Source organism: Pagrus pagrus (genome assembly GCF_965226575.1).
Source record: "Pagrus pagrus genome assembly, chromosome: 12".
Taxonomy (NCBI): Eukaryota; Metazoa; Chordata; class Actinopteri; order Spariformes; family Sparidae; genus Pagrus; species Pagrus pagrus.
In genome coordinates, this window is record NC_140196.1 from 7,284,926 (window position 1) to 7,299,336 (window position 14,411).

At 47.9% G+C, this 14,411-nt stretch overlaps 1 protein-coding gene across 1 annotated transcript in view; it reads left to right on the forward strand.

Moving 5' to 3' along the window:
* The window catches only part of LOC311266038 (myomegalin), a 42,677-nt gene that overhangs the window by 20,184 nt on the left and 8,082 nt on the right, over positions 1-14,411 (forward strand). Inside the window, exons 10-34 of the mRNA XM_084368223.1 lie at positions 4,261-4,398; positions 4,485-4,604; positions 4,696-4,788; positions 4,873-5,097; positions 5,176-5,334; positions 5,418-5,519; positions 6,140-6,277; positions 6,380-6,559; positions 6,748-6,942; positions 7,024-7,206; positions 7,285-7,401; positions 7,488-7,562; positions 7,675-7,781; positions 7,879-8,018; positions 10,945-11,078; positions 11,220-11,326; positions 11,449-11,755; positions 12,017-12,221; positions 12,298-12,414; positions 12,513-12,775; positions 12,869-13,083; positions 13,229-13,346; positions 13,458-13,575; positions 13,676-13,730; positions 13,988-14,055. Of these exons, the coding sequence (XP_084224349.1) occupies positions 4,261-4,398; positions 4,485-4,604; positions 4,696-4,788; positions 4,873-5,097; positions 5,176-5,334; positions 5,418-5,519; positions 6,140-6,277; positions 6,380-6,559; positions 6,748-6,942; positions 7,024-7,206; positions 7,285-7,401; positions 7,488-7,562; positions 7,675-7,781; positions 7,879-8,018; positions 10,945-11,078; positions 11,220-11,326; positions 11,449-11,755; positions 12,017-12,221; positions 12,298-12,414; positions 12,513-12,775; positions 12,869-13,083; positions 13,229-13,346; positions 13,458-13,575; positions 13,676-13,730; positions 13,988-14,055 (3,679 nt within the window). The remainder of the gene's footprint in view (positions 1-4,260; positions 4,399-4,484; positions 4,605-4,695; positions 4,789-4,872; positions 5,098-5,175; positions 5,335-5,417; positions 5,520-6,139; positions 6,278-6,379; positions 6,560-6,747; positions 6,943-7,023; positions 7,207-7,284; positions 7,402-7,487; positions 7,563-7,674; positions 7,782-7,878; positions 8,019-10,944; positions 11,079-11,219; positions 11,327-11,448; positions 11,756-12,016; positions 12,222-12,297; positions 12,415-12,512; positions 12,776-12,868; positions 13,084-13,228; positions 13,347-13,457; positions 13,576-13,675; positions 13,731-13,987; positions 14,056-14,411) is intronic.

The window sequence follows — 14,411 nt, forward strand, 5'->3', positions numbered from 1 at the left end:
GTTGTACTATTGTAATCCACACAACACATGTGTATGTTTGGATATTTTACTTCTTGTCTGAAGGGAGGTGGAAACTGGTTCTGGTCAACCCTTAGGCTGTGTGTGTGTGTGTGTGTGTGTGTGTGTGTGTGTGTGTGTGTGTGCGTGTGTGTGTGTGTGTGTGTGTGTGTGTGTGTGTGTGTGTGAGAGAGAGAGAGAGAGAGAGAGAGAGATGTGGCTCTATAGCATAATCATTACTGAATATCTGGCATTGTGCTGCATGTTTGGGTGTTGCTTGCTTTTTCTTTAACAAACAACAGAAAAGGATATAAAACAAAATATTATATCTCATCACGTACAGAAGTTTTGCAGTAATGTGTAAACATTATACAGACTTTTGATCATACTGTAATATATTATCAAATTAATGATAAGGCTATGCATTGACCTACATATAGACCATGTTCATGCTGCCCTCCTGCCTTGTGTAGGTCACATAGAAGAGAATAAAGTGTCGCTTTCAGTTTTATTTAATTATACAGAGCGTCACTAATGTTACCATGTTACTGAGCATTTCACCTGTTCAGTCAGGCGAACACAGCTTAGTAAACCAGGCAGGAGGAGGTGTCAGACTCCAGGGGGGGACACACTCTGTTTCTTTTACAGAAAAAAACCCCAAATACAACAGATACTCGCTGTTTCTACGTTTATCTGCGTGTTTTAAAACAAAACCAGTCGTTTTGAATCGGAATCATAGCGGATATTATACCGTGAGCACCTCTGTGGGACTGCGCCGGGCTCCTCCACCCCCCCTCCATCTCCTCTCATGATGGTACGCTCCGCCGCTGCAGGTCTGGTCCGGGCAGCCACATCGTTATCTACCCGGAGGATCTCAGACCGCGCGGAGAACCGAGCCCGGTGAGAGCGCGTCTGCCTCCGTGTCCGTCTGCGGAGGCTGTGACATGAATGAAGAGTCCCTTCTTCGGACGCGGACACCGGGGAGAGACTCAGAGGGGCTGTCCCAGGACGCGTGCTACCGCTCCGTGGTCGCCGGATGTGTTAGCCTTACCTATCCGTGATGAACCTGTCGGCGCGCGGTGCGTGACAGCCCCGGTGATGGTGATGGTGCAGAGGCGCGTGCGGTGCTGTTGGCCAATGCGAAACGGCGCGAGGACGACACACGGCTAAATAACTGCATCTGATTGACGAGACATTGACGTGACGTGGTCTGCGGGGCTGTGCGCCATATTCCCGATGCACCTGCACCTCCAGCGAATGAATGGACTCGTGGATTTCTTCCACTGATGATCCCAGTGTCTGTTCATTTATTTATTTTTTACCTCATGTGTTCAGTCCTGCCAAAAAAACCCACATGTGCAACCATTAGACTCTTTCTCTACCTCATCCCATTCATTTATAAGCCATTGTAAAGACTGATGTCATGAGGAGCTTTACATTAATGCAGATGGAAAAAAGGCTTTAAGGTGTTTTTGCTCTGATGCAGCTCTGTTGTGTTTCGGTGGTATCAGATTCCTGCTCGTGTTAGAGTAAACTCCTCCATAGTTGTCATAAGCCTGTGGTATGCTTGATCTCAAGATGAAGGAGACGTGTCGCATCTGTGGACGGGAGCTCTGTGGTAACCAGCGGCGATGGATCTTCCACCCCACCGCCAAGCTCAACCTGCAGGTGCTGCTGTCTCACGCCCTCGGGCGAGAGCTGGCCCGGGACGGCAGAGGAGAGTTCGCCTGCTCCAAGTGCACCTTCATGCTGGACCGCATGTACCGCTTCGACACGGTGATCGCCCGCGTGGAGGCCCTGTCCATCGAGAGGCTGCAGCGGCTCCTGCAGGAGAAACATCGGCTGAGGCAGTGCATCGGCGGGCTCTACAGGAAGACGAACTCGGAGGAGGGGGCTGTGACGTTACCTGGAGCTCACGAAGGATCAGGAGATGGGATGGTGGACATTTCAGGTCTCACTCATGCCAAGTACTGCGCCCTGCTCCAGGATGATCTTGTCTACTCGTTGTACGAGTCCTGGGCCGACGACTGCCTGGAATGTCACCAACACCACCCTCAGTGTCCTGCTGCTCCGGGGTCAGAGGTCACAGTTGCGGGCTCACATCGTGTCCCCACCACTCCCAGGAAGTGTCGGGGATGCTCCTACTTGCGGGTGGCAGACTCGGACTATGAGGCTGTTTGCAAGGTCCCCAGGAAGCTGGCACGGAGCATTTCCTGCGGGCCGTCAACCAGGTACTCAGCCAGTGTTATCGGAGGGAGTGTGACTGGAGGTGGAGATGGAGATGGAAAAAGAGAGCATGTGGAGGATTTAGAAGAAGCCCCCTCCTCTCTGACTCTGGTGCCTGGTTCCCAGGACCAAACGAGAACATCAGACAGCGATCGCACCCTGGCGGGACGAGCCAGCTCCAGCCCCTCAGTAGCATCCTTAGAGACAGCCGAGGAATACATCCGGCCCGGAGCCATAACAGATGGACGGCTGAGCTCCCCCAGGGAACCAATAGACGACCGGATATCTGACTCCCTCTCTGAGGAGCACATGGGAGTCCCGCATGGACAAACCTCCCCTGGACCCAGCCTCTCTCTGGCCCTCTGTCTGCTGCAGAGCTACGCTGTCCACCGGCCGGTGCAGACCTCTAAGGGGAGCAAGCTGCCGGTGCTGCTCCGACAGAGCTCCAGCAATGGAGGTGCGTTGCTGGGCTCCCCTGAAGCTCTCCTGGGGATGTCTTACACATCTCCAGATGGAGAACGAGAGAACCACTTGCCAACACCTGAGCTGGAGACCCCTCTGATCAGACTGAATCACAGGCTCGTCCCGGATCTGAACTTTGCTGAAATGGAAGATTTATTTGAAGATTTGTACAAAGAGTATCCTCGCCCGCCTCCCCACCAGGTATAAAACCATGACGAGGATGCTGATAGTGCTTTAATGGAAGGATTTTACTAGTGCGGGATGATGACACTCAGTGGAGAAGAGAAATCTGCCTATGCACTGTAAATTTGCAACTAACTTAGCAGACTTTGATGTTTGACAGCCTGCCCACTAAACGATTATTCTCACCACTTCTTTTTTTTTTTTTAGCTTAATTAGCCTCGTAATCCAACTGTCAGTCACTTAAATCCTGCCTTGAGCTTCTCCGACAAGCTCTCACCCACAAGGATGTGAGCTGCAGTGCTGTATGTATGTGCGTGAGCTTAGTCCATGTGTGGCAATACATTACATGAGCAGTCAGGTACGGGTAAGCTGTGACACAGGACATGGCCTAATTACCTAGTGTGAGGTCATCAGTCAGGTCAATAGAGTAGAGAGTGAATGAACAGGCACTTTTTGACAGTTTAGTGGGTGTAAATATCTCCAAATTTCATATGTAATTGCTTATGTAGTTAAATTGATGTCAGTTTTAGGAAGCTGAGGATCTAGTTTTCCAGCACAGCCTGCAGACAGACTAGAGGCTCCCAGCTTTTGCAATGAGGAACTAGTTTGTTGCAGCACCGGATATTCTGCTGAAGTATGCAGGCACAAATATGTATCCGTATATTCTCCAAGATAAATATCCTCCGAGATCGCGTCTGGAGGGTGTATATTTGTCTCTGAATTTCGATGTTCTTCCTTAATAAGTGTGCGATGCGGGCCGAGGCTGCTGACTGAAGTAGGTTAGATGTGGGGAGACATTAAGACAGAGTGACTCCACTACTGGCCTATTTTCACTCGGAGCCCTTGAGGCGAAGAGACATCCACGCAATGTCAGACCACCCCGACATCTCAACACTGGTTGGCTAGTGCGATAAACCCAATTAAATGATAGGAAAAGTTTAGAAAATGCAGTAAAAACTATATACATTTAATTTAATCTCTACTACGTTAAACCGCAGTTTGATCTTGATGAATTGACGTTTAAGTCAGCGTATCTCGATGACATTTTTCCTCCCGTCAGTGTGAGTTAGAAGCATTTATAGGCGGTTATGTAAAGATAATAATGGCTCAGAGCACTCTGAGCACACTCACTTGTGCTAACTCATGCGTGCAGACACTCCCCCCATCACTTCAGAGGCTCGCTCCCCGTTGTAGCTTTTTACAAAGTGCACACATGACTGAGCAGGGTTTCGTACACATATTACACAATGTTAAGCAGCCACTGGGTTTTTCATGAATTTGAAACAAACAAAATGTCTTCCTCATGAATAATGGTCACAAAACTGGGCAAAATAACATATCGTATACTAAGAATCGTTTTTATAACGTGAACTCCTGACTCTTTATCTTTAGAGCTTGGTTGAGGAGCAGCAGAGTCAACTGAACCAGTATGAGTGTGCGGCCGGTCAGTGTGTCAGCGAGCTGCAGAAGGCCCAGCTCCAGGTCCAGTCCCTGCAGGCCAAGATCCACGAGAGCGAGGCCAACAACATGGTATGGCACATAAGAGCGCTAATTACAGTTGGATGTGTTTGATAAATCCACATGTGGCTGACTTTGATTCTTGTCTCCGTGTGTAGAAGCTGCAGGAGAAGCTGAACGAGATGGAGTGCGAGCTGCGTTCAATCCGTCAGGCTGCTCAGAGTCAGGAGAGAACCATTCAGGGCCTCACCGAGTCCAACAGCACCAAGGACCGTGAGGTGAGTGTTCCTATTTATAGATGAACAACCAGCGTGAGATGATACTTGTCTTTGAGAAGGTGCTCATACTTGTAATGTATTCTGCTTAAAGGCCCAGGAGCTGTGCCAGCTGATTGAAGGGCAGAACACCACGCTGTGCAAGCTGAGAGAGATGGCACACCGCAACCAGCTGGCTCAATGCAAGGTGAGAAAGAGTGGATGTATAATGCTGCAAGGATTCAGGATGGTGAGAAATCTTGTGTCTGATCCGTGGTCATTCTTTCTCCAGGCTCCAGAGGGGGTCAGCGAGTCCTTGACGCTCGCCCAGCTGCAGGGCGAGCTGGTGGGGGTGCAGAGCTCTCTGTTCGCCCTTGGCCTGGAGCTGGAGGCCAGCCAGAGGAGTCTGAGACAGAGCCAGAGGCAAGGAGACGACCTGATGAGGTTCAAGGACAGACTCAACTCTGATCTGCAGGAGGTGCTGCAGCACAGGGAGGTCACTGAGAAACACAACCAGGTCAGTGTGAACTGTGAGAAAACCAAACCTTTGAAAGACGTCTTGAACCATGCGTAACCTGTCATGTCTGTGCTGCAGGACCTTCGCTGTGCCCTTCAGAAAAGTCACTCGGAGCTTCAGGCTAAAGAAGCAGCTCTGAAGGAGAACGAGGCAGAGAGACACGCCGTGGTGCAGGAGAAAGACCGGAGCATCACACAGCTCAAACGCTCTCTGCAGGACAAGGAGCAGCAATTACAGGTTACAAGCCCACACACTTTCATACTCTTTCAATAAAGACGCATGCTAATGTTTCTGACCCGTCTCTCTCTTTGTATCCGTAGGAGTACTCAGAGATGTTGGAGTCGACAGGAAGCTCCAAACCAAGAGACGCTCTGCTGGAGAAACTGAGAGAGCGCATTAAAGACAGAGACAGAGCTCTGGAGGTAAAACACACTCACGCAAACACATTCATATAAACATACCAGGCACAGAAATGAATGGATCCTAGCAGAAATAGTGAGAGGACGCCAGAATGCCCTTGATACTGAAGACTAGCCTTTTGCAACCACTGTTCCTGTTTGTTCAGCGCAGGGGAGATTAAGTGGCTTTTCAACTGGAAACAGCCAAGTGTGCATCTTGCAGCAGTCGAAAGGAGCAGAGGTAGACAGTAATGCAAACTCTTGCTAAACCAGAAGGTCAGCATAAAACTATAGTAAGAAAATCTTCAAGGAAATTGTTGAGGACAGGAGATAAAAGATCAGCTGTCTTATCTGTCTTATATAAGTCTTGTTGCAACCGCACAGCATGGGGAAAGAAGTGCTTAGTATGCCGTGCATCTGAAAAATATTATGTTCGGTTGATGCAGGTTTCCCTAACAAAAAATGTTAATGTCAGTCCCTGATGCCTTTCATTGCAGTAGTTTGCATTCTGCACCTCTTCTCCTTTTGGCTGTTAACTACAGTATGATGAATGTCTGGGTGAGGGTGAATATCACACTCAAGGGTTCCCAGAATAGCAGCAGTGTGAATTTTTTTTTTCCTTCTCCCCCTTCTGCTGTCTGCAGCGCTCCATTGACGATAAGTTTCGCTGCGTGGAGGAGCGCGAGGGCCAGGTGAGGAGGCTGCAGCTGGCCCTCAGGGAGAAGGAGCGCGACCTGGAGAGACTCCGCTGCATCCTGTCCGGCAACGAGGAGACCATCACGGTACGATCGTGACACACAAGCAAACTTGTGAACGTTTGAAAGAAATGTGACGTATTTAATGTCTTGTTTTGCCGTGGTTACACCTGTGATTGTGACCGTCAGAGTCTGGACGCCCTGGTGCGAGGTAAAGAGCTGGAGCTGGAGCAGGCGGCAGAGGCTTACAGGAACCTCCAGTGGCTGAAGCAGCAGAGCGAGGAGAAGGAGAGAAGCACTCTGAGAGAGAAAGACACCATCATCAGCCAGCTACAGGCAGCTTTACAGACACGCAGCCAGGAGACACAGGTGACACACGCACACCGCACACACACTCATTCATGCCTTTGTTGCCAATGCTTCAAATTGTTTGCTGTCATTTTCAAAGCTCTATAAAAACCGGTCCACGTAGACAAACCTGCGCTGCTGGTTTTCACAAATACAACAGTTGTGCTGACGCGGCCGTTTCTGGATGTATGTTGTTCTGCGTGTCACAGGATCTGACAGCCGCCCTCGTCGCCAGAGTTCAGGCCGGGCCCACTGAGGTCGTAGAGGAGCTGAAGGCTCGGCTGGCGCTGAAAGAGAAACTCTTCCAGGAGCTGCTGTCAGACCGCAGCCGCCAGTCGAATGAGCACCAAGCACAGGTCCAGGACATGCTCAACACCCTCAGCTCCAAGGACCAGTATCTGCAGGTAGGCCGTGTTCCTGATATGGTTAATGGTTATAAGTATGTACACAAAAATCCTTCAACCTCTTCCCTTGTTCTCTCTCAGGACTACTCCTACAGGCTCTCCCTTGTGATCAGCGAGCAGACCGTCCAGCTGCAGGAGCTCCGCAGACAGCTGTCGTTAAGAGAGCAGGAGATGTGCGAGCTGAAACGGGACAAGGAGAGAGAGATGGGAGGAGAGACGGAGCATCTGCGGAGTCTGCTCAAAGAGAAAGAAGCCTTTATCAAGGTACCTGTTCGCCCATCTCCCTCCACTTACTCCCGTGAACCTGCGCTCCTGATCTTCACAGTTCACTTTATCCATCAGGAGCTGATGCAGGGCCAGGAGGAGGCGATGCAGCCGTCCTCTACAGAGAGTGAGGCAGACACAAAGGCCCTCCAGGAGGAGTTGCAGCTCGTACTGAAGAAGGAGAGGGAGGCTCAGGTATCCGTACAAACCCTGCGATGCATCAAAACAATCCTTGTGTTTGTTTTTTTAAATCTCACAAGTCATGTGTTTGCGTCCTGTAGAAGGAGCTCTCTGCTCTGCGTTTGGCTCACCAGCAGAGCATGCGAGTGGACGTCAAGGACAGCGCCGATCATCAAGTAGGATTTTGTTTCATTCACAGCCAATGAGACAGTATTTGTGCCGCTTAAGAGTGATGTGTTTATAATGTCTCTCCATCCTTCTTCAACCGTGCCTGCCACTTTGATCTAGGTTGTGCTGGAGCAGCTCGTGTCAGAGTACAACAAGCTGAACGATGCCCTGAGGGCGGAGAAGAGATTATACCAAAATCTCACGCACATTCACACCAAGAGTGACAGGTATGGAAGCTGCACCCAGGTGTCTGACAGGCCAAGTAACCTGTCGATACAGTAAGTCTTTAGCCTTTCTTCTGAAACACTTTCTCCTCTCCCACAGCTCAGAGAAGATCCAGGCCCTCCACACCGAGCTCGACTCGGTTCAGGCGCTCCGCGGACAGCTGGAGGAGGTCCTTGCCAGGACCCGTAACATGACCCTGGCGCTGGACAGGGCAGCTAAAAGGCAGTCTGACTTTGGAGGTGGGGATGGGCAGGGTCCAGCCTCCAGGGCTGCGGGGGGCACTGTCACTAACGCTCCGTGATATTCTGTCTGTCCACAGCACTGTTGAGTGACACTTAATGTGAGATGAAGCTGTCTGTAGCCACTGATGGTCAAAAAGTGAATATTATCTTAGAAAACCTTCTCTTAAATGTGAATAAAAACCTGAACTGACCGTCAGCCTTCGGGCAGCTTCGTCCAGATAGCACAAGCACAACTCACAGTAGCCGAAGCCTGTTCAGATTAACCTCCACGGTATGAAGTGGCAACGTGCAACCCAGAGTCTTATTTATTTATGCATATATTTTGTGAGCGTGGTGTGAATATGTTTTTTTTTTTTTTATATCGTGTTTGAAATAACTGCCTGCGTATTGCTTTGCAGTGCGATTGTTCTGTATTGCCATTTCTGTGTACTGTCTCTCACCGGTGTCGCTCTTCCAGCCTTACTGTCACAGTGAAGTAACGTCTTGTGGAGAAACTCGAGCTCATGCCTTACAGTGAAACGTCTCACCATCCATCATTTGTTTTTAAATCATCTGTTTGTGAACAGGATGTGCACACTTAACAAGGCCCAAGATACAAAGTCCTAAAAAAAAAGATGGCCGAGTAGTTTCCTCCTGCTTCAGTTTAACCCTGGATTGCTTTTCCTGCACAGTTTATAACTGCTCTGCACTCGTTACAGTTTAGTCTGACAGATATGCATGCAACAGGTCTAGCCTCTTTAGATATAAAGTGGTAGATATGCGCTGATTACACCCGTTAAGGTACTTTAATGATATGTTTTGTTTTTAGTTCATCTGCTTGTTGGACTTCAGTTCAGCCTTGTAGTAAGAAAGCAGGAAAATATAATATCGAGTCAATTTTACTGTCTGTGCTCGCTATAAATCACATGAGACGTGAATGCCAGAAATAATACTTGCCCATTAAATATTTATATTCGGTAGAGGACATTTTCTTACTTGGATCTGTGCCCTGATCTCTCATCCTTAGCCTCGGAGATGGAATCCTTGTCAACACTTCTTCCTTTTGTATAAATGCAACAAGAATAAAAATGTGCTCGCTTTTTGTCAAAAGCACTTTTGTTTGTTGTGTATAATTGGGGATTTTGTCTTAAGAACATCCCAAACCTGAAATCCCTCCAGTGGTCCTTTATATGCCTTCCCTCTTTTCTCCCAGAGATCAACCCACATCTGAACCTTTCCTCAGTGTAGATATACTCCTCTAGTTTACCTCCTAGTTTGTCCTAATATGCAATTTTATAAGCATAAGAACACACATGTTAAAAATGTGTCACATGGTGAAAAATACCAATATTTATCAACAGATTCCTGTAGATAATTCATATTATAAAAGTCCACATGAAACTATAATGTGTACTCCCAGACATTTCCAATCCAAATGAGTGTTTTCCCTTCATGTACCTCCTCCCTCATGCATGACATCGTGGCATGGTTTTCATGTTTGCATGGCTGTTCTGCTCTAAAGCCCAGATAAAGGAAGCTCATGTGAGCCCTTTTACTCAACATATATTTAACGACAAAAAAAAAAAATTCACATAAGTTTTAAATTACACCAAACAACACACACAGTGTCTACATGTTCCCAGTGTGAGAGTGACAGTATGTAGTGCCACTGTGTGTAAACAGGGCCCCACATTCAGTCAGTTCAGCTTACAGAGCACATTGTTCCATCAATAATAACCCAGCAGCTTCCTGTCCTGTCCCTCACAGCAGAGACATTTAATGTTTCACTCGCAGACTTGTTTTAGGGTGGAGACATGTGTAGTAACAACCTGCCTTTTGAACCTTCCCTGAAATAATCCCACAAGTCCCAACAATGCTGAGAGCAACTGTAGATACACACCCATACACCCAGTGATGGAATGTAACTAAGTAGATACTACTGTACTTTACTATTTTCTGCTACTTTATACTTCTACTCCACTACATTTATTTGATAAATGTGATTACTAGTTACTTTGTAGGAGCTAAATAAGAGCAGTTTTTAAATTATTTAATCAGGAATTGGATAAAAACATCTATTATAATCATCGAAAAATTATAAATATCGGATCAGAGCATCAGCAGGGCCAATAATCGGTCCACCCATAGTATACAGTATATATATACATGAAAATATAATATAATATATATATATATAATTGTACTTGTAGTTTTTATACTTAAGTACATTTAATATCAGAGACTTTAAGACTATTACTGTTACATACACTATCTCTATGGGTGACTTTCACTTTAACCAAAATAATATTTTAGTTTTACTCCAGTACAACTTGTACTTTTTTCAACACTGCATGCACTTATGACTCACATCTGGTACTACACACTGTGTGTGTGTGTGTGTGTGTGTGTGTTTGTGTGTGTGTGTGTGTGTGTAGGACCTACTCTGTAAAACAATTTTACTTTGAATTTCCTGCCAGTCACTTTCCACTGAGCCGCTGCTTCCTGGCAACAAACCACAGTGTTTGCATGTGTGTGTGTGTGTGTGTATCTAAATTACTCAGAAAACAAAGATCATGCTGCACACATATTCAGTTTTGGCACACGGTTACCACAAAGCTTTCATGTTGGTGAATACAAATGTGCCAAAATCCAACACGTTTCTTTCAGTTTGAAGTTTTCCTCATGACAACACACTCTGTACTGGGTTGCGCTGCCTTGAGTGTGTTTTTGGCTGCTGCTGCAACCTGTGACATAATATTTCCCCTTTCACTCCCATGACTTTCCAAAGTGATGATTCAGAGTCCAGACAAACTTCTGGGAAGAACGGGATAGAGAGTGGAGAGTTCTAGAGAGGCCGATAAGAAGAATAAAAGAGGATTAAATCATAAACAGCAGAAGAAAAGAGCCGGTGGATATTGTCCTTATATGGTTGTTGTGTTTCCAGAGCTCAGCACTGAGGAAGAGGAGGAGGAGGAGGAGGAGGAGGGAGACGATGAAGACGGCAGCAGTGACGAGTTCACCGACAGCATAGAAGAGGACGATGATAAAGTGACGGCCAGACGTTTGGCGTCCATTCAGGTAAACCACTTCTGTTTACGTTTCACTGTTGAATCCCTTTAAATCCCGGCGCAGATTGATCCTCCTCCTACTGATTTAAACCTCAACCTGACTGCATAATAAGACCAATAACGAACAGCATCTTTTTTGACTTCTGTGAAGGCTCGTGGCGCTGAGGGGGTCGTGTCCCAGAAGACAGCTGAAGGGCAGCTTGAAGAAATAAAGTTACAACTGGAGAGGGATGGATACGGCTCCGTGGCTCAGATGAGGTGAGTATTTGTCTCAGAGATGCTCAGAAAAACGTTTGATCGTTGTACTGCTGATGAGTTTTTCTAACCTTGACAGCTTCATTATGTCTAAATTGCATGTCTTTCATTGTGTCTTCTGCCAGGAGTGCACTGCAGAGGCTGCAGCAGGAGAACCAGGCTCTGAAAGAGAGCCAAGGACGAGCTGGATTTGTGGGACTGAACCAGGAAGAGGAGGAGGAGGAGGAGGACGAGGAGGAGGAGGAAGAAGAAGAGGAGGAGGAGGAGGAGGACGAGGATATTGAGGAAGAAGATGAAGAGGAGGAAACATCACCACAACATGTGCCTGCGGGGAAGCGAGGTCCTCCGTCTGTTAGTCTGAGCGACCAGGGAGGGAAGAGGCAGTGCACGAGGCCTCAGACGTCCCATCATCACACACACCAGCCTCAGACGGTAACATACCACACATTCAAAAAGATTGAAATCATGCTTAACTTTACTATCTAGTTCAGATTTACAGTCATTTTTACTTAAATGTTACTCTTATTTCTCCTTAAACAGACCTTATAGTTACAGTTTTTGCAAAGCTGTGCAGGAACAGCTCTGCCTCCAGGCCCTGGCCTCCTGTTACAGTCTCTATGTGCGGGTGTTTTGTTCTTCTTCAGTCCCGTGGTTGTTTATGTGAGTAATGGAGTCCTCGCTTCGCTGTTACAGGAGGTGGAGCGTGCCGGCGGCGGCAGCGAGGTGGGAGAGCTCTGGCAGGACATAGAGGAGGGTCTCCACGAGCAGGCGGCCCGTCTGAGCTCCGACCTGGCTCTGAGCCACCAGGAGAACAGAGAGCTGCAGGAGAGGCTGATGGTGTCTGAGGCCACGGTGCACGCTCAGGCTGAACAACTGAAGGACTACAGAGACCTGCTCAGTGAGTCTCACTCAGACGCAAACAAATCCTTTTTAGCGCACAGTATTTAAGTATTGTCCCTCTCGTGTCTCTGCAGCGGAGACATCGGTCCAGCAGGCCAGTAAGCAGGTGCAAGTGGATCTCCAGGATCTGGGTTATGAGACTTGTGGTCGCAGTGAGAACGAAGCTGAGAGAGAAGACGCCAGCAGCCCAGGTGACAAACACACCGAACTTCTCTCAAACTTTTTCAGCCCGTAAAAAAACCTCACTAATCCTGCATCAATGTGTCTCTTCCATCCGTCCCTCCTTCAGAGTTTGATGACCTGGAGATGTGCACGTCACTGTCCAATCAGCAGGACTACGAGGGCGGCAGCTGGTACGCTGGTAACTGCAGCGGGGACAGAGGTGCTTATGAAATGGGAGATGAGTCGGCGGCCTCTCTGCAACACCTGGTCCAGGATCTCCGCTCACAGCTGACCCGCTGCCACAAGGTGATCCGCGGGCTGCAGCTACGCGTGCGCTCCCTGTCCACCACCAGCGACTACGCCTCTAGTCTGGAGCGGACCCCACGCAAGGTGCTGTCACAATAGCATCTACTCAACGTTACTGGCTGGTCTTTTAGGATTATATTAGTTTCATAACGATGTTTGTTATGGCTCACCTTCTAGGTAAACTGGGCCTTTGAGACATCACCAGCGCCCAGCGGTGTAGAAGAGGATGAAGGCTGGATGTCTGACACCCAGGGGATTCGCTCAGTGTCCAAGCCCAGCAGGGAACTGCAAGAGCTGATGGAACGAGTTGCGTCACTGGAGGCGCAGCTGAAGAGCTCCGGACTGGAGGGCAAAGGTCAAGCAGAGGAGGGGAAGTGTGCCACCTGGCCTGGGTGAGTGGACAGAGACAGAGAGGCTTTTGGAAAAGATAGAAGCTTCTGTTGGTCTCTTTTAACAGATTCACACAAATATGGTTTGTCATATGGATTATAGACCTTAATGCTCGCCATTAATACTTTGCACTTCCTCCCCTTACAGGAAGTACAACTCTCTGATCCAGACACAAGCCCGTGAGCTGTCCCACCTGAGGCAGAGGATGAGAGAGGGGCAAGGAGTCTGCCATATCCTCACCCAGCACCTGGGTGATACCACCAAGGTGCCGTGAACCCCTCTGCACTATTTTAACATATTAATTAGACCGCGTTGTATCAGTTTTCAACATATCGGAGAAGTTTTCCATTCACTGTTCATTCTCAACACCTTCCAGGCCTTTGAGGAGCTGCTGCGTGCCAACGATATCGATTACTACATGGGTCAGAGCTTCAGAGAGCAGCTGGCACAGAACACTGCCCTGGCACAAAGAGTGGTCGCCAAGATCAGTGGACGTGAGTAACATCTTCGATGTGATAGATTCACATTCTTGTGGTGCTTTTATGCCCGATATTGAACAGCATCTCTCTTGTCCGTCTTGTTTTAATCCCATAGGCGACCGTGCAGAGAGCCATGAGGACAAGACAGGCCATGAGTTGCTTGCCTTACGGTGAGTCAGGTTATATTCACATGTGCGTCTGTTTTCATACGTCTGAAACACTTTTTAGCAAGTTACAACTGAACTAAATATTCCAGTATCGTGGTTACGGCACATCTGAGTGAACCACAAAGCATTATATTCAACTTATCTGTCCTTGTATGCAAACACAAACTGCTTCACACACTTTCATAGGCTCTCGTTAAAATAAATCACTATCAAAACAGAGTAATCTCAGCCTCAGCAGCCACCTTCTATATCACCTGCAGCTCTGAGATCTGTGGACCTCCCTCCAAGTTATTAGCTGAGTTATTTGCAGAGCACTTACTCCGTCCTGGTGATTAGTTTACTGTGTCATGTGACACGCGAGGCTCCGCACGGCTCCGTATGGTGGAGGGGAGACAGAAGGTTGCTGTTAATCCACAAACAGGCCACAGCATGAAGCCTTAGCTGAATGGACTTACAGGTGTCCCACCAGCCAGGCTTAAGGGTCTCAGTGTGACTGTGTGACAGTCCTTTACTGGTGGAGGATTGTTATTTGTGGATGTGCAACAGCATCGAGAACTACTTTGATTTCCTTGTATAACACATAAGATTAATTAACATTATTAAGTAGTCTAAGTGTCAGGAGACAGCTCAGGCTGTAGTGCATCAACGACTTGGTCTTTGTTTTTCTGGACTGGACTGATGGTG